Raw genomic sequence first — 23,190 nt, forward strand, 5'->3', positions numbered from 1 at the left:
CCTAGGAGGAATCAAAGAAGAGGTTATCCCCAGATGGAGGACGAAATCACCATCAATATCACAGAAATTATTTATTATTTACCTATAGCCACAAGAAATAGACATGGAGGAATCACAATGATATGAATTCACCATATAGGCCTTTTTTAGACAAAGGGAGGCCTCCACAGGTTCACCATCAAGAGAGGAGGAGGGAAGATGGACATCACCCTCAAACATATTATCCAGATAAGAATGGGGGCAAAAAAGAAAGAGAAGAGCAAATACAAAAAAAAAAAAAAAAAGATATACCCCAGAAAAAAGAGAGAATGTAGAGGAGGGAAGAAACAACAAAAGAAGAAGAGAATACTAGGAGAGGGTATATTTCATTTGAGTGGTATTCCACTCAAAAGAGAAGAACTACAGGTCCTGGCTAAGGGTCTAAAATTTGCCTCAGTGAAAAATCTTAACTTTGAGACGTTTGTCAGTATTCAGAAATATATTAGGAATATCAATATGAAAAAAATATAGATTGATAAATCCCCAAGCACTATTTATGAGAAGGGTTGAGCAGGATAATGATATGCTACATACGGGATTAAGGAATAAATCTACATTCAACCCACAAATAGGAAATAATAAATATGTAGATGTATTTAAGAAGATGGTGTTAGACGATTTGAATAAATTGAAGGTAAAAAAGGTCAATGACCCGGATAACATCAGGAGGGGCATAAAAGAAATAGAAGAACGAAAAGAAGTAGTTGTACGCCCAGCCAATAAAGGAGGCGGAATAGTTGTTTTATCCAAGGAAAAATACAAAGAAGAAATGGAGAAGATTGTTAAGGATGAGAATACATCATATTTTGTCATGCAATCCAACAATGATATATAAAAGAGAATTGGAAAAACTGATTAGAAAAAGGAAGGAAAAAAAAGGCATATTGGATAGGAGAGAAGAGAAATCCCTAATACCTGCAGCATGTAGAGTACCAATCATTTACTGTAAACTAAAATCCTAAAATCCTTAAGGATAAATTTAATCCACTGGGAAGGCTCATAGTAAACGGAATAGGATCAGTAACAGAGAGGTTAGGTCAGTATATTGATATTTTTTGCGACCAGAAGTCAAGAAAACCAAGGCCTATCTAAAAGATACCAAACATATGTTACAATTGCTAGAAGAAATCAGCGAGATAGATGATGTAATCTTGGCAACAATGGATGTGGGATCTCTTTACACTATCATTAACCATGAAGAAGCTATAGAGGCAACGGAATGGGCCTTAAATGGCAATAATATGGGAAGAAAACAGAAGAAATATATTCGAGAGTGTTTGAGGTTCTGTTTGGAATATTTTTGGTATAATGGAAACTATTACAAAACATAAAACAGGAGTTTCTATGTACTGAAATGGAAGTATACATCAAGGAAGCAACTAAGATTGGAAATATGTTCATCAACAAAGGATATGGAAAGTTATATATAGAAGATCAAAAACAGCAGGTGGATAGGATGGATAGGCAGGATTTAATCCAGAACAAAGAAAGGAAGGTTAATAAGGAAGACCATTCAGTAGCAATATTATTAGATTATAATAAACAATACAAACAAATAGAAAATATTGTACAGAAGCATTGGGGGATTCTCATAACGGATAAGTGGCTGGGCAGTATACTACCTATAAAACCGAAATTTACTATAGCAGAGCACCTAATTTAAGAAATAGATTGGTGAGCAATATGGTGGACCTGCATGCATTTAAATTATGGTACCATATACAGTGAGTAAACTGTGCCTGGATTAAAAATCCTGTGAATTTAAAAATATAATAAATGTGACAAAAACAGTACAATGGTGAACATACCACGTGAATTATGGTTTAGTGAATTAATGATACTGTATTATATCATGACAAAGAGGCTTTCAGGGCCTAGCATTACATCATAAAATACATCTACTACATGCTCAAACTAGCCTAAGCTATAGGCATGCTCCAAATACAATAACCAAGACCAAAGTAAAATTAATATTTTTATGATCTGACTATAGTAATTTGAAAGTCTCATTTCTTGTTAAGGATTGCTGTAGTTTGCATATCATCTGTGATTGCAGTTCTTTATTGATTATGCTTAATTTTTGTTTTCCTGAAAGACTTACCTTTCTTGGGACCTGTCTGTCAAGATCTGGGAAAGTAATAAATCCATTACTTTTTCCTACGTACAGTATAACAATTGTGAATCCCATCTGTAAAAACAAACAGATGATTGAACATAAAGTGATGCAGTTACCCACTTGCCTACAGGACACTTATACCCCCTTCCTGCCCAGGCCAATTTTCAGCTTTCAGCGCTGTCACATTTTGAATGACAATTGTGCGGTCATGCAACACTGTACCCATACGAAATTTGTTTGGTTTTTTTTGTTTTTTGTTTTTTTTTTTAGACAGATAGAGCTTTCTTTTGTTGGTATTTAATCACCTCTGGGTTTTTTATTTTTTGCTAAACAAACCACAAAATACTGAAAATTTTGAAAAAAAAAAAAAAAGTTTTAGTTTTTGTTATAACATTTTGTAAATAAGTGATTTTTCTCCTTCACTAATGTGCACTAATGAGGCTGAAGTGATGGGCACTGCTAAGCTGCACGGATGGGCACTGATGAGGAGGCACTGATGGGCATTCACAGGCATCACTGATGGGCACTGAAAGGCAGCACTGATGCACTATAGGTGGCACTGACTGGAAATGATAGGCAGCACTGATAGGTGGCACTGATAGGCAGCTCAGACGGGCACTGATATGTGGCATTGATGTGCACTGGTAGGCACTGATGGACACTGACAGGTGGCATTGCTGGGGCTACACTGATCATCAGTGTAGATGTCTCCTCTGAGGAATGCCGATTACCGGCTCTCCTCTCCTCTCGAGCGGTCAGTGTGACAGCTTTTGAGGAGAGAAATGCCAATAACCGGCATTTCCTTATTTACATGCAATCAGCTGTGATTGGACACAGCTGATCACATGACCAAACCGACGTATTCGGCCCTTTCCGTTGATCGGTGATCCGTACCACCGATCGCCGTGCTGCGTGCCCCTGGAACCGCGCATGTGCGGTTAGAGTGGGAGGACGTCATATGATGTCCTCCCAGATCGAGAGAACCACCTTGCACCAGTCACTACCTTATATGGCAGGCGGGAGGCGGTTAAAAAGCATCATCAAAATGACTGTGAAAAGCTGAATACAGAATTATGTCAATTGCCTGTGTAATGCTTCCAGTGAACAGAAAATACATAAATACCCTGGGAGAAAGATATATTTTTTTTTACAGTTTACTACAGTAAGTAGTACGACAAACTGCATGTTGCTACAGATTATTACTGCTTGGTAACTCATATCCCTCCAACAACTGCAATGTGCATCACACCTTTCAAGGGAAAATTCAGCTTTGGCATTATCTCTTTTTACTGTTTTTTTTTTTTTTTTTTTTTTTAATTCCTAGTTTACAAATAGGGCTCTTTAAAGGGAAAGAACAGCAGAATATGTTTACTTTCTGGTTGACTTTCTCTAACTGAAACTCTGAAGTTAATCAGAACTAAGCCCTTCTATCATTTTCAGCCAAGGAAGCTGCCATCTTAGCATCTGTTTAATCTGCAACTGCCATGGTGCTACAGATATGATCAGTTATGATACCAGCCATTTGATGGTTTGACGCTTTGGTTGAGGACACAAGCAAATGTGACAGCACATGCCAGGAGTATAACTGTGTTTTGAAAACGTAAAATCAATGGGTTTAGTTCCACTTTAAACTGAAGCTGTTGCGCTCTGAATATAAAAGGCTGTTTCACAAAGCAGTTAGAGTATGTAAACCCAACATTTCATTTATTACAGGTACTTCTACAGTGCCATCAAGTTACACAGCACTTTACATATACACTATATTACCAAAAGTATTGGGACGCCTGCCTTTACACACACATGAACTTTAATGACATCCCAGTCTTAGTTAAATATTGAATTGGCCCACCCTTTGCAGCTATAACAGCTTCACCTTTTCTGGGAAGGCCGTCCACAAGGTTTAGGAGTGTGTCTATGGCAGGGGTGGGCAAACTTTTTGACTTGAGGGCCACAATGGGTTCATATATTGGACCCGGGGGCCGGACCAAGAGTAGATGAATGATGTGTATGTGTCATCCATAGTAAGTATAGTAATATTCCCCCATAGTAAGCATAGTAATTCATCCCCCATATAGTAATTCATCCCCCATAGTAATTCATCCCCCATATAGTAATTCATCCCCCATAGTAATTCATCCCCCATAGTAATTCATCCCCCATAGTAATTCATTCCCCATATTAATTCATCCCCCATATTAAGTCCCCAAGTCCCCCCTGTGTCAATTTACTTACCTTTGCTCCGCGCGTTCCTCTCGCCGTGTTCCCGCACCGTTCCGGTCTTCAGGGCGGACTGTGAGAGGAGCCTAGCTCCCCTCACGTTTGTCACGCTGCCCCGCCTACACACATCCTGACAGCCATCCTGACAGTATCACGCTCCGCGGGCCGGATTGAAAGGTCCGCCGGGCCATAGTTTGCCCATTGCTGGTCTATGGGAATGTTTGACCATTCTTCCAGAAGTGCATTTGTGAGGTCAGACACTGATGTTGGATGAGAAGGCCTGGCTCAGAGTCTCCGCTCTAATTCATCCCAAAAGAGATATATATATATATATATATATATATATATATATATATACACACAGTGGGATCGAAAGTTTGGGCACCCCAGCTAAAAATTTGTATTAATGTGCATAAAGAAGCCAAGGAAAGATGGAAAAATCTCCAAAAGTCATCAAATTACAGATTAGACATTCTTATAATATGTCAACAAAAGTTAGATTTTATTTCCATCATTTACACTTTCAAAATAACAGAAAACAAAAAAATGGCGTCTGCAAAAGTTTGGGCACCCTGCAGAATTTATAGCATGCACTGCCCCCTTTGCAAAGCTGAGACATGCCAGTGTCATGGATTGTTCTCAATCATCCTCTGGGAAGACCAGGTGATGTCAATCTCAAAGGTTTTAAATGCCCAGACTCATCTGACCTTGCCCCAACAATCAGCACCATGGGTTCTTCTAAGCAGTTGTCTAGAAAACTGAAACTGAAAATAGTTGACGCTCACAAAGCTGGAGAAGGCTATAAGAAGATAGCAAAGCGTTTTCAGATGTCAATATCCTCTGTTCGGAATGTAATTAAGAAATGGCAGTCATCAGGAACAGTGGAAGTTAAAGCAACATCTGGAAGACCAAGAAAAATATCAGACAGAACAGCTCGCAGGATTGTGAGAAAAACAATTCAAAACCCACGTTTGACTGCACGATCCCTCCAGAAAGATCTGGCAGACACTGGAGTTGTGGTACACTATTCCACTATAAAGAGATACTTGTACAAATATGGTCTCCATGGAAGAGTCATCAGAAGAAAACCTCTTCTACATCCTCACCACAAAAATCATCGTTTGAACATTGCAAATGAACATATAGACAAGCCTGATACAGTTTGGAAACAAGTTCTGTGGACCGATGAGGTTAAAATTGAACTTTTTGGCCGGAATGAGCAAAGGTACGTTTGGAGAAGAAGGGGCACAGAATTTAATGAAAAGAACCTCTGTCCAACTGTTAAGCATGGGGTTGGATCAATCATGCTTTGGGGTTGTGTTGCAGCCAGTGGCACAGGGAACATCTCACAAGTAGAAGGAAAAATGGATTCAATAAAATTTCAGCAAATTTTGGATGGTAACTTGATGCCATCTGTGAAAAGGCTGAAGTTAAAGAGAGGATGGCTTCTACAAATGGATAATGATCCTAAACACACCTCGAAATCCACGGGGGATTACATCAAGAGGCGTAAACTGAAGGTTTCGCCATGGCCTTCACAATCACCTGACCTCAACATAATTGAAAATCTATGGATAGACCTTAAAAGAGCAGTGCGTGACAGACAGCCCAGAAATCTCAAAGAACTGGAAGACTTTTGTAAGGAAGAATGGGCAAAGATACCTCAAACAAGAATTGAAAGACTCTTGGCTGGCTACAAGCTGTGATACTTGCCAAAGGGGGCAGTACAAGATATTAACTCTGCAGGGTACCCAAACTTTTGCAGACACCATTTTTTTGTTTTCTGTTATTTTGAAAGTGTAAATGATAGAAATAAAATCTAACTTTTGTTGACATATATTATAAGAATGTCTAATCTGTAATTTGATGCCTTTTGGAGATTTTTCCATCTTTCCTTGGCTTCTTTATGCACATTAATACAAATTTTTAGCTGGGGTGCCCAAACTTTTGATCCCCACTGTACATATATATATATATATATATATATATATATACACACACACACACACACATATACATACACACACATTATGTATACACACACACACACACACACACACACACACACACACACACACACACACACACACACACTGAGAAACAAAAAGTATTTGAACACCCTGCGATTTTGCAAGTTCTCCCACTTAGAAATCATGGAGGGGTCTGAAATTCACATTGTAGGTGCATTCCCACTCGGAGAGACAGAATTAAAAAAAAAAAAAAAATTTCAGGAAATCACATTGTATGATTTTTAAAGAATTTATTTGTCTTGCACTGCTGAACAGAAGTATTTGAACACCTGAGAAAATCAGTGTTAACATTTGGTACAGAAGCCTTTGTTTGCAATTACAGAGGTCAAACGTTTCCTGTAGTTCTTGACCAGGTTTGCACACTGCAACAGGGATTTTGGCCCACTCCTCCACACAGATCTCCTCTAGATCTGTCAGGATTCGGGGTTGTTGCTGAGCAACACGGAGTTTCAGCTCCCTCCAAAGATATTCTATTGGATTTAGGTCTGGAGACTGGCTAGGCCACTCCAGAACCTTGATATGCTTCTTACGGAGCCACTCCTTGGTTATCCTGCCTGTGTGCTTCGGGTCATTGTCATGTTTCTCACTGTATATATATGTACATACATACATATTACATGTTGAAATGTGTTTTTTATATATTACAAAGTATATGAAAAATATATTTAAATATATATTCTTCAGATTTTTTTAACATAAAAAAGTCATGTTAACATATATTTTTACATATATTTGTAAAATGCATTCCGATAATGTAGATTTGTATTTTTAAAGACATACAAAATATTTTTAAAAATAATTTTCAAATATACTGTAATAAAAATGCATTTCAACATGCAATATATATATACATATGAGAAATATATTGAATATGGCCAAAATGGTAGCATTTCAAATATATGTCAATATATTTGGGAAGAGTATATTTAAAATATATTTTTCTTCCATATGGGTTGGGAGAGGAGGAGGACATGCAGGCTGAGCAGTGTACAGAAAGGGACCCTGATCACACTGAGCAAAAGCAGCCAACTTTAGTGGATATCCTTAAGGCTGTGCGGCACTGTACTGCATCGGTACACTCTGAAAGAGCAAGTGGGGGGCTTAAGAGAAGAAGTGAGCTTTCTCAGACATGACATCCAAAAAATAAGAGAGAAGGACCACAGCTGTGGAGAGCCACATAAGTGACCTGGAAGATAAACTTCCCCCATTGCTCCCGGATACCCGCTCAATGGCACAATTAGCTAAGACTAACAATGTCAGAATGGATGATTTTGAAAACCGTATGCGACGAAATAACGTACGTATTGTAGGCCTTCCAGAATGTACTGAGGGAAGTAACCCCACACAATTCATCGAAACCTGGCTAATTGAGATTTTTGGCAAAGAAGCATTTACTCCTCTGTTTGCAGTAGAACAGGCACATCGTACTCCTACTTGCCACTTGACTGCTGGGCAATCGCACCAGACCTGTTTTGGCGAGTCTTCTCAATTACAAAGATAGAGAGATCATACGACGACTGGCTAGGGAGTGCTCCAACATTCAATTCAATGGGGCTAAAGTTTCCCTTTACCGTGACTTCTTAATGGAGGTGCAGCGTAAGAGAGCTACATTTCCTAAGGTTAAAGGTTGCCTCCGAACCCTGTGACTGACATATGCGATGCTGTACCCTGCTTGCCTGAAAATCATTGGCAATAGTCAGTTGCGCTTTTTTGATTCTGCTGCTGCATCCTCAGATTGGGTGGACATGCGTGAAGCTCAGCTGCGACGTCGTCAACGCAATCCAGATGATTAACTTTTGCCACCATAACTTATCTGGGATGCCCCGTTGCTGACTCGATTTAAAGACAAGGTGAAGATATGGTCTAAATTCTGGCTGTCTTTGGCAGGTAGAGCAAACCTTATAAAAATTTTATTTATGCCCCAATTACTGTATTTTCTTCACAACTTGCTAGTAATGATTCAGCTGAAAACTTTCTCAATTATAAATACAATTTTTTTGCTCCTTACTTTCGGGAAACCGCCCACCACAGATATGGAGAGAACAGTTACAGCATCCTGAGGATAGATGGGGGATAGCTTTGCGCAATCCCTGGTTGTATTATCTGGCTAGCCAGGTGAAATATCTGTATAAAAAGGTATGGTGTGAGGAGACACCACTAGTACCACAGCTAATAATTCTACACTACAAGTGATGTTACATTGTACAGCTTCTGGCTCATTACCGGAAGGTCTTGAGGCTCAATCTTTTTGTAAACCAAATAAGTCCTTCCCTACCTATCGACTAATACATAACATTTGGGTCAAGGTCAAGCAGCTGCAGCAGATTACAGGTCACACCACATATAGTCCCATATGGAATGCGGCATTACCAGAACTGGCCAAGCTACAATATGCCTCTAAGTGAAAATCCTATGGTATAACTCATTTGAAACATATATTCGACAATGGTCAACTCATGTCATTTAATACATAGAAGTCAGGTATAATTTACTGGCCACAATGTTATTTTTTTTTACATACATACAATTAAAACATGCAGTTACATAGTCTGGCTGGAAAAAGACAAAAAAGTCCATCCAGTTCAACCACCAAAAAAAAAAAAAAAAAATTATAATGCTACACCTACAGTTGATCCAGTGGAAGGCAAAAAAAACCCCAGCAAAGCATGATCCAATTTGCTCCTGCAGGGGAAAAAATTCCTTTCTGATCCCCCGAGAGACAATCGGATATTCCCTGGATCAACTTTACCTATAAATGTTAGTATCCTGTTATATTCTGTGTATCCAAGAAAGAATCCAGGCATTTTTAAAGCAATCCACTGAGCTGGCCAGAACTAACTCTTGATGAGTATATTCCACAATTTTCACAGCTCTTACTGTGAAGAAACCTTTCCGTGTTTGGAGATTAAATTTCTTTTTCTCTAGACAGAGTGCCCCCTTGCCCTCTGCGATGACCTCAGGGTGAATAACTTTACACCAAGTTCACTATATGAGCCACTGATGTATTTATACATGTTGATCATATCCCCCCTTAATCTCCTCTTCTCAAGAGAGAATAAATTCAGTTCCTCTAATTTTTCCTCATAGCTGAGCTCCTCCATGCCTCGTATCAGTTTGGTTGCCCTTCTTTGTACTTTCTCCAGTTCCCCAATGTTCTTTTTGTGAATTGGTGCCCAAAACTGAACTGCATATTCCAGATGAGGTCTTACTAATGATTTGTACCGGGGTAATACAAATCTCTCTTGAGTCTACATCTCTTTTAATACAAGAGAGGATTTTGCTCACTTTAGAAACCGCAGCTTGGCATTGCATGACATTATTAAGCTTGTGATCTACCAGAACTCCCAGATCCTTCTCCACCATTGATTCCCCCAGTTGTACCCCCCCTAGTATGTATGATGCATGCATATTCTTAGTCCAAGTGCATAACCTTACATTTATAAACATTAAACCTCATTTGCTACATAGTTGCCCAATTAAACAGTGCATTGAGGTCAGCTTGTAAATTGGAGACATCCTGTAAGGACGTTATTCCACTGCACAGCTTGGTGTCATCTGCAAAGACTGAAATGGGATTTTTAATCCCAGACCCTAGATCGTTTATAAATATATTAAAAAGTAAGGGTCCCAACACTGAACCTTGGGGTACACCACTGACAACCCTAGACCATTCAGAGTATGAATCATTAACCACTACTCTCTGAATACGATCTTTTAGCCAGTTTTCTATCCATTTACATACAGATTTTTCCAAGCCTGTAGACTTTACCTTACACATTAGCCGTGTGTGGGGAACTGTGTCAAATGCTTTTGCAAAATCCAAGTATACCACGTCCACCACCACCCCTTTGTCTAAGGTTTTGCTCACCGCCTCAAAAAAAAGAAAGATTTGTTTGACAACTTCTGTCTTTCATGAAACCATGCTGTCTGTTGCTTAAAATATTTTTTTCCAGCAAGAACTCATCTATGTCATCTTTTATTAAACTCTCTAGTATCTTCCCAACTATAGAAGTTAAACTAACAGGTCTATTATTACTTGGTAAAAATTTTGACCCCCTTTTAAATATAGGCACTACATTGGCCTTACGCCAATCCAGTGGTACTATGCCAGTCATTAAAGAGTCCCTAAAAATTAAACAATGGCTTTGAAATGACAAAGCTCAAGTCTTTAAGGACCCATGGGTGTATGCCATCCGGTCCAGGTGCTTTATTCACCTTCTGTCTAAATAGTTGCCGCTCAAGGCCCGTCAGCCTTATGGCACTCCTCCCCCACCCCCATTTTCAATTATTTGCACTCAGCTACAGCTACTAAAGGGCTTATTTCTCATTGCTATACCATTCTTCTGTCAGACTACTTAGAAAAATACCCAAATAGGGCTAGTGGGCAGTGGGAGCTGGATGTGGAGGCTTTTGAGGAAGACCAGTGGGAAGCTGCTCTGCAATCTATCCATCTTAGCTCGCTGACGGTTTCTCACCGTATATCACAGCTGTATATTGTACTTAGGGCTCATTATACACCAGCTAAAATGTGTATGATAGGGCTAGGCCAGGAGCCTCTTTGTGGCACATGTAAGCGGGGATCTTATTCACATGCTATGGCGGTGCCTGAAACTTCATCAATACTGGGAGGAATTGGTTAGCACTCTTAATTTAGTGTTTCAAACTAACCTAATTCTAGACTTTAAACAATGCCTTTTAGATAATGTTACCCAAGATACATTTATACTAGAAGCCTTCTCCAAGGCCTTGTTCCAGGCATGTAATGCTTTTCTTGTGCGTTGGAAATCAGAAACTCCCCCTATGATGGAGGATTGGAGGCAGAATTTAGGAACCATCTTACCATAAGATCGTTTAATTTACCAACATCGTGGGTGCCCAGGTAAATTTAGGAAACATGGTTGGCCACTCCGGGTCTAGCGCCATTTGATTTAATAATGCATAGTCTATTGTAATTATCCTTTCATGATTAGCTCTGCCTGCTGTGTTGTTTGCTTCGATTATCATGTAGAGAGATCTATTTGCTTTATTTACCACTGGTCCACTGTTGGAGGGGAACATCTGCTGCTCTGTGTGTGTGGGGTTCCGCATATGCCTTTACTGCATAATAATACCACAATCTTGTTGTACTTACTTGTTCATTGGACAATTGGTAACACTGGAAATGTTTTTCTCTTTTAGTACGTTAGTTCTTTTTGTTAATGGATGATTCTTTCATACTGTTTTATATATGGTACTACATTCTGTGCTTTGTATGCCTTAATCATTAATAAATATTTCAGATTTTAAAATAAATAAATAATCCCCCCCCCCCATTAAACTTTACACTTGGCACAATGCAGTCAGGCAAGTCCCGTACTCTCAAGCAACCGCCAAACCCAGACACATTCATCGGATTGCCAGACAGAGAGGCGTGATTGGTTATTCCAGAGAACACATCTCCACTGCTCTAGAGTCCAGTGGTGGCGTGCTTTACACCACTGCATCTGACGCTTTGCATTGCACTTGGTGATGTACGGCTTGGATGCAGCTGCTCGGCCATGGAAACCCATTCCATGAAGCTCTCTACACACTGTTGTTGTGCTAATCTGAAGGACACACAAAGTTTGGAGGTCTTTAGCTATGGACTCTGTAGACAGTTGCCGACTTCTGCGCACTGTACGCTTCAGCATGCGCTGACCCCGCTCTGTCATTTTACGTGGACTACCACTTCGTGGCTGAGTTGCTGTTGTTCCCAGTTGCTTCCACTTTGCTATAATACCACTAACAGTTGACTGTGGAATATTTAGTAACAAGGAAATTATTGCACTGGTGGTAACCTATCACGGGACCAGGCTTGAAATCACTGAGCTCCTGAGAGCGACCCATTCTTTCACAAATTTTTTGTAGAAGCAGTCTGCATGCCTAGGTGCTTGATTTTATACACCTGTGGCCATGGAGGTGATTGGAACACCTGAATCCAATCATTTAAAGGGGTGTCTCAATTATTTTGGCAATATGTGTATATTGTACATTCACATCAGTCCCTAACCCTCAAGGAGCTTATAATCTAAGGTTCCTAAATCACATTCATACGTACACATACTGGGACCAATTTAGACAGGAGCCAATTAACCTACCAGCATGTCTTTGGAGCATGGGAGGAAACCAGAGTACTGAAAGGAAACTCACACAGGCACAAGGAGAAAATGAAAACTCCAGGCAGGTAGTGCCGAGGTTGGGATGCAAACTGATGACCTTAGTGCTGCCAGGCGGAAGTGCTAACCACTTAGCCACTGTGTATTCTTGATATGTGCCTGCTGTACCATGTACTTGTATGAAAAGGAATCCTGTTCTCTTTGTATTGCTTCCTTTGTTTGAAATCCCTGGTGTTCTTGCCAGTCCCTCTGCATCCCTATTAAGGTCTCATGCTCACAGATGTTTTGAAAACTCTCCTAGCAGCCCTCCTGGCAGCAGCGCTTTTGCAGAGCGTTTAGGCGTGTTTACAGGTATCAATTCATTCCACTGGCCAGTATTCAAATTGATATCTGAATTCACCCCTTCCCCGATTCTTCCTACAGTAGAAAGGGCCTTGTTACATCTTAACATTGACAAAGTCTTCACACCCTCCAGAGCAATTACCATACATACTGTATTTTACTTTCTGCTAAAAACGTTATTGTACAAAAGTGGAATTCTGACCTTTCTCCACTGCTTACAATAACGATTTAAGTCTACAATGTGCACATGAACACATTTTTGCAATGAAAATTTCATTCTTTACATAACTTCCACAAATTATGAAATCCATAAAGCGGAATTCCACTCACGCTGTCAAAAAATAAAATTCAGCAGCTACAAAAACTGTAGCTGCTGACTTTTAAAAAACAGCCACTTACCTGTCCCTCAGTCCCGCGGTGTGTCCCCTGCAGCCCATTTCACCGGCCATCCTGTATTCCAGGAGGCACGCATTTTCAGTGTGGGCACCCGGCTGTGATAGCTTGCGGCTTCTGGGACCTGTCACGTGTCCTAAAAGACTACAGGGAGGGAGGACACCTTCCGCTTCAGACCGCTTAGGCGATTGGACCGGAAGTGGGAGCGGGGACCTGTCAAAGTTGGGTACCCGCTCCCCCCCACCTCCCAAAGGTGCCAATCCTTAATGGGGAGCGGGGGAGTAGTCCTTAAAGAGGGTGTCAGGAATGGACTGGCCAGCAATGGTGGGACTCACCTGCCTTATGAGCTGAAGTACCAGGGCTGGCCAGCGGGTGCTCCCAGCAATCAGAGACTCAACCTTGCAGCCAGTCAAACACCTGGAACTGATTATACTGGTGTATTTAAGGGATGGCCAGACCTGCAGACTCGGCCTTGGTGTGTGTTTTTCCTGGGCCCTGTATCCTGTTCCTGCATCCTGTTCCTGTCTTGTCACTGACCCTGCCTGATCTGACCTCTGCTGACTTCTCCTGCTCTGACCCCGGCTCGTTCCTGACCATCCCTCTGCCTGACCCTCTGTACCACTCTGCCCGCTACCTGCTGAACCTGGCTTGTGACCCCGACCATTCTCCGCTTGCTCCCCCTGTACCTACCTGCCCGATTGATATTGACCCGGCCTGCCTGACGACGCTTGCATTGTATGTACTGTTATCTGTGGGTGGTTGGTTTGGTTTGTTTGCACTGTGTTATGTTTTAGTATTGCACTGCGTTTATGTTTGTATTGTTAGTGTTAATAAATTATATTGTTTATAACATATCTGAAGTCTGCGTTTCCCTGCGTCAGTCACACACCTCTGGTCATACCCGGGAGCCCTGACATTACACCAAGGCCAATCCTGACCAGAAGTGGCTGCACAGGGAAGCCATCTTGGTTTGTTGATGGGAAGGATGGATCTTGATGAGGTTGTGTATTTATATCTGCTAGTGTTTGATGACAGAGAGTATGCTTATCAAACTCTGAAGGCGTATCCCCGGGATGAACTGCTAGAATGTATACGGCTCGCTCATGTTCTAGTAGATCAGGGCACAGAATTCTCTGAGGTGCAGCCATTGATTCAAATTTGTGCGGAGTTGGTTTCATCTGGTACCCCCGAATGCAGGGATGAATTTTTGCCGCCATTTAGTGCCGACCAGGTAGAGTCCCTGGTATGGTTATTAGAGGATGATGTGGATTACTTTCTGGAGCGTTATGCTGCATGTTCACCACAGATACTAAGAGATTGTATAAACGCAGTGCAGTCTTTGGTCAGACAGGCTTTGTGTAAGCTCAGCTTTGTTCAACCCATACTGCAGACATGGACAGATTTGTTGCACCCAGCCTCAGTCAGCTTACAAAAACCCAGTCCTGCTTCTAATCTATCTCCTCAAAGCTCTATTCCTGCATTCCCAACAGCTCCTCCTGCCCTGCTATCTACCGCATGTTAGTCCCCTGTTCCCACTCGCTGCACCTATCCTGCCTTTAACCCTGTAAAAAAGCCCTCTGTAGCAACTGCTCCCTCCTCTGTCCCATCCTCCAGCTCTTCTCTGTCTCCAGCTGCTCCATTCGTTTGCAGACCTGCGTTTACTTGCAGTGCTCCAGTAGTTAAAACCAGAAAAAAGCGAAAATTCTTTCCAACCAGTACCATCCTGCCAGTATCCAAACCGGTGAGCCTGCCGTCTGAGAACCTGCCTTCCGTGGTTCAGCCTGGTGCCTCGGCACCCGCACTTCAGCCTGAGGCCTGTACCCAGCCTGATGCCTGTACCCAGCCTGATGCCTCTCTTCAGCCTGATGCCTGTACCCAGCCTGATGCCTCTCTTCAGCCTGATGCCTCTCTTCAGCCTGATGCCTGTCGCCCCGCCTGGGGGCCCGATGCCTGTCGCCCCGCCCGGGGGCCCGATGCCTGTCGCCCCGCCCGGGGGCCCGGCGCCCGCTGCCCCGCCCGGGGGCCCGGTGCCTGTCGCCCCGCCCGGGGGCCCGGTGCCTGCTGCTCCGCCCGGTGGCCCGGTGCCTGCTGCTCCGCCCGGTGGCCCGGTGCCTGCTGCTCCGCCTGGTAATCCGATGTGCCTCTGCCCGGAGTCCAGCCCGATGTGCCTCTGCCCGGAGTCCAGCCCGATGTGCCTCTGCCCGGAGTCCAGCCCGATGTGCCTCTGCCCGGAGTCCAGCCCGATGTGCCTCTGCCCGGAGTCCAGCCCGATGTGCCTCTGCCCGGAGTCCAGCCCGATGTGCCTCTGCCCGGAGTCCAGCCCGATGTGCCTCTGCCCGGTGTAGTCCAGCCCGATGTGCCTCTGCCCGGTGTGCCCCTGCCCGGTGTGCCGCTGCCCGGAGTCCTGCCCGGTGTGCCGCTGCCCGGAGTCCTGCCCGGTGTGCCAGTCTTTGATATCCCGCCAGTTACCAGACCCGGGCGGTGGAACATTTTGCCCAGCTAGGACTGTTTGGAGCGTCCTGAGGCCGCTCCTTGAGGGGAGGGGTACTGTCAGGAATGGACTGGCCAGCAATGGTGGGACTCACCTGCCTTATGAGCTGCAGTACCAGGGCTGGCCAGCGGGTGCTCCCAGCAATCAGAGACTCAACCTTGCAGCCAGTCAAACACCTGGAACTGATTATACTGGTGTATTTAAGGGATGGCCAGACCTGCAGACTCGGCCTTGGTGTGTGTTTTTCCTGGGCCCTGTATCCTGTTCCTGCATCCTGTCCTGTCGCTGACCCTGCCTGATCTGACCTCTGCTGACTTCTCCTGCTCTGACCCCGGCTCGTTCCTGACCATCCCTCTGCCTGACCCTCTGTACCACTCTGCCCGCTACCTGCTGAACCTGGCTTGTGACCCCGACCATTCTCCGCTTGCTCCCCCTGTACCTACCTGCCCGATTGATATTGACCCGGCCTGCCTGACGACGCTTGCATTGTATGTACTGTTATCTGTGGGTGGTTGGTTTGGTTTGTTTGCACTGTGTTATGTTTTAGTATTGCACTGCGTTTATGTTTGTATTGTTAGTGTTAATAAATTACATTGTTTATAACATATCTGAAGTCTGCGTTTCCCTGCGTCAGTCACACACCTCTGGTCATACCCGGGAGCCCTGACAGAGGGACTTCCCCTTTTGGGTGGAGCTCTGCTTTAACTCACTCATCCTCATTGTAGAATATAATTATATTTCCCACTGTGAATGATGGTTCGCATTAAAATACTTTATACACCACAACGTCATCCTTTACTTGCATTATTTAACACCTGATACTCTGCTTCTCTTACCCTCATTCCTTGTCCTACTTTTTTTCCCCCACTTCACTTCCTTCCTCTTTACGATTTTCACTTTTTATGCGAGTTGTTTATCCTGCTGCTCTCTGTATGGTTATGGTATTTACCATGGCACACTATGTTGGTTTGTTTGGTGACACAATTTGGCAAAACATTCTGAATGCAATATTGTCGGGTACTTTTTTTTGTATAATCACTAAGTGGCTAGCATTGAATTCTGTATTTGACCTTTGTTACTCTTATCTTTATGCTATATATATAATTAAAACAGGAAAAAGGTTGAGTTGGTGCTCATAGAGACCTATAAAATTATTTAATTTTTCCTATTGGAAAAAAAAACAAAAAAACACTAAAACCCAGTTGGTCAATAGGGGCATCAACGTTGCATTTGTTCTCATGTTTTAATCCGAGATTATTTAAAATAGGTCTTTATAAATTTGTTGTACTTCTAAAACAAAAGTGTACACTACATCTTTTATGAATAGCTTTCCAAAAAAAAACAACAAAACAATTATTTATTTATTTATTTTTTTAATCTCCTACACACTAGAGCAGCCTTTTTTCAACCAGCGAGCCCAGGCACCCAGTAGGGTGCCTTCAGGTTTCTTCAGGGGTGCCTTGGCAAAATGTCTAAAAATTGCCCAAAAATTGTATACAAGCCAGTAGATGGATGAAGCCTTCCTTTTAATTAAAAGGTTTTCATTGTGTACCATTACAACCTTCCAGCCGCCAGTGTACTAACAACCAATGACGTCATGTACCAGTGTACAAAGGTGTATTTGCTTTGGAAGACTAAATCACCTCTAATGCTGGGTGTCCTACATGTGTGGATGTTGCTGTGTTATGTAAAACTATTAGCTTAGTTTTTTGCATTTTAGAATGGGATGCCTTGAGAGTATGCATAAATTCAAAAGGTGCCTTGGCTAAAAAGAGGTTGAAAAATATTGGACAAGAGCATACTAGAGGCCAAAATGACAACAGGAGAGCAGCCATGGTGTCAAAAGGTGTCAGTGGTAGGAGACTTTTATAATTCATTTGGCATGAGCTGATAGGGCAAGGTTTATAAATTTGTTGGTACTTCAGTCATGGTGGAGTACAGATGTAGGCAAGCTCCCCTATTAAGTAGGTGCTGGCACTAAAAACATTGTTCAGTGCCACAATTTTATTAATCATGATTTGTATATTCATTATTACATGTTGTACAAACACTGGTAAGCTTTTTTAAAACCTAAATATTACTGAGAAAAACATAGTTGAGGCTGTCATGACATACCTGCCCAACTCCAAGAAAAGTTGTTGATGGAAACCTTCATAAAGAAGAAAATAGACAATAAGTACATGCCACCAATTAGCGATAAACTACAAAGCTGATTCTGCAAGCTTAGAAATTACCCTACAGCACACGTCAAACTGTTGTTTTATGGGTCACATGCGGACCTCTCGCTTCTTCTTTGTGGACATCAGTAAAAAACTATTTCAATCCCATTTGGTTTCTGGTTGTTAAACTGCATAATTTTAGAGCTAAATGCTCTAGGAAATGTTTTCTGGCCCCTTTCTCTGGGAAATATATAGTCAACTTGTAGTTGTCACTCAAGGTTTTTTACCTTCATGCATTGTATGCATGAAGGTAAAACACCTTCTGTGTGCAGCACACCCACCCCCCGCCCCCCCTTGGTCCAGCGATGTGCACAAGAGAAGACCTCCTCCCAGTTCTCTCATTAGCAAAGACAGCATTAGGAGGCATTGGCTCCTGCCGCTGTCAATCACACCAGTGAGCCCAGCTCTGTGTCTTATGGATGCACAGAGCAGTGGCTCAGGAGCAAGCAAGCACCAGTGCCCCTATAGAAAGCGGCTTGCTGTGTGGGCACTGGCTGAGGAGGAGGAGCGCTGATGGGGGACCCGAAAAGAGGAGGATCGGGGTTGCTCTGTGCAAAACCACTACACAGAGCAGGTACGGTAAGTATGACATGTTTGTTATTTTAAAAGAAAAAACATGAACCTTTACTATCACTTTAAGTTCCGAAGTGTCAATCTTTTTTTTTTTTTGCCATTGAAGTGGTTGTAAAGCCTGAAGTTTTTAGCCTTTAAGCATTCTATGCATATCCACACTGGAGCACAAACTGGAATAGGCAAGTATAAGAACCTTCCTTCTACAGGGTAGTTAGAATAGGGGTGGGAGCAGATTTAAGATTAGATAGTTATAGCTTGGAATTCTATGTTACATTTTTATACATGTTCTTCCTATAAACACCAATACCTTACTTACATTATTGTACTGATGTACAGTAGTTATAAAAAATGTATATACTATATAAAAAGGTCTTTTAGAACGATGACGGGATATATTCGACATTAGCAGCTGCAGATGTGTATACAGAAGGAATATATCTTTCATTAAGCCTGAAGGAAAGAAATCTAACAGATTACTCCATCCACGTAGATGGACAAATCTCTGCTGGCTATTACATTGCGACAGCTGGCACCTGCTGTCATCAGTGTTTTCAAAGCCCATGCAATAAAGAGGCTTGACATTTTTCGGCTCTATTTACTCAACATAGTCTCATACTTTATATTTTACAAAAATTGGCATTATATAATATTATATAATATAGGATTTATGTATTTTTTTTTTTTTTTTTACAGAAGTTACAGGTTTGACGAACAGTTGTGCAAATATGCAACCAAAAAAAAAACATTACTATTTTACAGGTTTTCTGCTTTTAGAAAATATATAAAGCTTTGGGGATTAGAAGGGGTTAAAAGTAATCTTTGGGCAATAAATGCACATTAACCACTTCCCGTCCTGGCCATGTACATAAACGGACGGCCGAGAGCAGTGCAGGAGCAGGTTGCCGTTCATAAACGGTGCCCGCATTTTCAGCCTGTACGTGCTCCCTGGAAGCGTGCAGCACAGCGGAGGACATAGCGGGCACCAGGTCACAGTGCTGCACGCTCCCAGGGAGTGAGCACTCCCAGGGAGGGCAGTTTATGTACATGGGCCAGACGAGAGCCGTGCAGGAGCGGGTTGCTGTTCATAAACGGCACCCACATTTTCAGCCTGTGCGCGCTCCCTGGGAGTGTGCGGCACCACGATTCGGTGCCTGCTGTGCCCGGTGGACACAGCGGAACACCAATCACTGTGCGGGACCTCTGTGTGAAGTCCCGACATGTGATCACTGATTGGCCAGTCAGTGATCACATGAATAATAGTAAGCAAGATGTCACTTCCTGACATCATTGCTTACTACTTGTGAAATCTGTGAATGATCACAGAGATCACATGGTACAAGGCTATTCACAACAGCCTTGTACCATGTGACAAGTTGTGACCAATCACAGCTCACACAGTATTTCTCAATGGCTGCAAGAATGCAGCTAGAGAGAAGGAGAAGTGATTGCCTTTACAGCCTTTATGGGTGTAAAAGCAGTGTTAAAAAAAAAAAAAGAAAAAAATCTTAATCACCCCCCACAAGCAGTAAGTGTCACTATGGTGCCACTGTACTGCGAGGGTGACAGTATGTAAAAAAAAAAAAAAAAAAAAAAAAACCACACACAAAACATAAATAATAATAATAAAAAAAAAAATTTTGAAAAAATTATAATTTTTGGTTATAAACCAATTTGTTTTTTACTAAAAAGATAGCTGAATACATTTTGGCCAAGATTTATGGAGAAAGATTATTTATTTGCAAAATTTTATAAGATTTTTTCAAAATTTTTGGACTTTTTAATTTATATAGCAAAAGAAATAAAAATCCCAGTGGTGAATAAATACCACCAAAATAAAGTTTTATGTCTCAAAAAATGCTAACAAATTCACATGGGTACAGTGTTGCATGACCGAGCAATTGTCATTCAAAGTGTGATAGCACTGAAAGCTGAAAATTGGCCTGGATGGGGGTGAAAGGGTCTGGACTTGAAGCGGTTAAGACGTGTATAAAAAAAAAATAATAATAATAATTTTATATATATATATAGTCAAACAGCTTAGAGACGTTAGAGATGTTTTCGTTTTGCCCTGATTGGTTTTCTATGTACCCTTGAGTTGAGTCTGGGTCAATCTATACAAATCAATATAGCACACAGACATGGCGTGGATGAGCCCTTAGAGATCTCTTTCTAAATTTGACTCATCTTGTTGAGTCAAATCCAAGGCCCGGTTCACACCATGAATTGCACAGGAAAAAACTGTGCATTCCTGTGTGATTCACATGTGATCCGGGTGCAGTGCGCTTTCAGCCCATTCATTTGAATAGGCTGAAATTGCACCAGACCACACAAACAAAGAGTAGTGCATGCACTACTTTATAAAACACACAGCAACCAGATCGCATGATACTTCTGTACCATGCGATTCAGTGCAGGAAAATGCACTTGCGGTGTCATTGCGTTAGCAATACAAAATTGACAGGTGTTCTAATCCCTTTCCATTCTATCCAACACTAACAAAACGTTTTGCATTTAGTTATACTTTAATACAGGGAAGAAATGATGACCAGTCATTAAAAGGGGTGAAAGTCCATATTAAATAAACAAAACACAGGAGGCTAGTGTGAATGTAGTCTTAAAGAACACTGAGCCATTGAGGCTATGTGCTCCAAGGATACGATTAGTGTCACATGATCATATAGATGATTATAGATCATATCGTCCTCTGAATTATGCCGACAAGTTTAACCATTTTTATTACTGGAGGTTATAAGATTTTTCCTGGGTCCCTGAATTATTTTTTTTTTTTATATTTCAAAAATTTTTATTGAAGAAGTATTTTATATTTTTGTCGTCTTACAAAAACAGTAATGTCAACATTGTAACAACAGTCATACCAGAGTGATTAGGTTTTTTTTGTTAATCAAGCCAGTTAAAACAAACTCTTTAGCACTGCGGCTATGTCAGCGTGTTTCACAAGATCTTTTTACTTATTAATCCAGAGCCTAAGAACTAGCAGCACACACACTCATAGTATCATGTTGGCAGACATGCTCCCCCTCCTTCTTACCTGTAAGTGGTGAGCACAGATTTATTAACCAGGACAATGAGGAAGGAAGTGACTCCATAGAAGAGTGCTGAGAGAAGCCTGGCTGAGCGGGATGCTGGAACCTCAGTGCTGTCTGCCATTGTGCTGTGTGCTGGGATCTCGGCTATACTCATACTGACACCTGGCTCCTCCCTACAGGCCAGGTGTCTCCATAGAGGGAGTGACTGACATGAGGAAGAGAAATGACATATTTATTTACAGGGCAGAACAACTAGTAGAGCTAGATATCTCATATCATACTAGAAAAATAGGTCCCTGCAACAAAGACCTAAAATATATCGCTAGGTAGATAAATATCATTTAGATTGTAAGCTCCACGAGCAGGACCCTCATATTCCTTCTGTACTGAAATGTATTGTAATTGTATTGTCTCCCTTATATTGTAAAATGCTGCACAAACTGTTGGCGCTATGTATTTATTTATATCAGGTACTTATATAGCGCCGTCAATTTATGCAGCGCTTTAAATATATATTGTACATTCACATCAGTCCCTAACCCTCAAGGGGCACACAATCTAAGGTCCCTAACTCACATTCATATATTAGGGCCAATTTAGACAGGATCCAATTAACCTACCAGAATGTCTTTGGAGTGTGGGACGAAACCGGAGTTCCCAGAGGAAACCCATGCAGGCACAGGGAGAACATGCAAACTCCAGGCAGGTGGTGCCGTGGTTGGGATTTGAACCAACGACCCTAGTACTGCCAGGCGGAAGTGCTAACCATTTAGCCACTGTGCTGCCCAGTATAATATAATTTAGATTGTAAGGTCCATGAGCAGGACCCTCCTATGCCTTCTGTACTGAAATGTATTGTAATAGTACTGTCTCCCTTATATTGTAAAGTGCTGCGCAAACTGTTGGCGCTATATAAACCCTGTATAATAATAAATACTGTATAATATAACGTGCAACCCTAATTTTCTCTACTGAACTTCTGTATAATAATAATAATAATACTTTTTATCCACCTCAACACCAGTGGATGATTAAAGCTGGCCATATGCATTACGTGGAACATACACTATACAATCTGATTAAACAATCTCCCTAATGGTGCTACACACGCTATGATTTTATTATGCAAAATTGTATGAACCGATCTTAATCAAATCAGCAAACAATCAAATACAGGCGTATTTTGGTTTACAAATTTATTGCGTTCTCCGAGATGTTTCGTATTGCGAAAAATTCGTAAACCGAAACGCAGTTTCCCATAGGAATGCATTGAAAACCAATTAATCCACTCCGGAGGTCAGAAAAAAGTAAAAAAAAAAAAGTCTTATCTGTTCAAAACTCTTTATAAAGTGCACTTTAAAGGCATAAATACTATACAGGGACATGATTAAAAATGTCCAGAATGGCTCCAAAACTCGATGCAAAAACCGCTCCAACACCTCCACACTCGATGCCACATGCTACCCACAGCCTTTAGCATGCACGGGGGTAGCGCTATAAACCTCCAAGGCGCAATGCATCCTGGGGAAACTTGCTTCATATTGCGAAAAATGCATTGAAAACCAATTAATCAGTTCCGGAGATCAGAA

The 23,190-nt window shown here is 41.8% G+C and overlaps 1 protein-coding gene across 1 annotated transcript in view; it reads right to left on the minus strand.

Annotated features, from left to right (window-relative positions):
* SLC35D2 (solute carrier family 35 member D2) overlaps positions 1 to 21,750 on the minus strand; it is a 103,147-nt gene extending 81,397 nt beyond the window's left edge. Inside the window, exons 1-3 of the mRNA XM_089662140.1 lie at positions 21,604 to 21,750; positions 17,878 to 17,911; positions 2,141 to 2,227 (exon numbers count right to left, since the gene is read on the minus strand). Of these exons, the coding sequence (XP_089518266.1) occupies positions 2,141 to 2,227; positions 17,878 to 17,911; positions 21,604 to 21,722 (240 nt within the window). The 5' untranslated portion in view covers positions 21,723 to 21,750. The remainder of the gene's footprint in view (positions 1 to 2,140; positions 2,228 to 17,877; positions 17,912 to 21,603) is intronic.
* Positions 21,751 to 23,190: the final 1,440 nt, after the last annotated feature.

Source organism: Staurois parvus, unplaced genomic scaffold, assembly GCF_062004578.1.
Source record: "Staurois parvus isolate SC_StPar_1 unplaced genomic scaffold, SC_StPar_1.0 ptg001432l, whole genome shotgun sequence".
NCBI lineage: Eukaryota > Metazoa > Chordata > Amphibia > Anura > Ranidae > Staurois > Staurois parvus.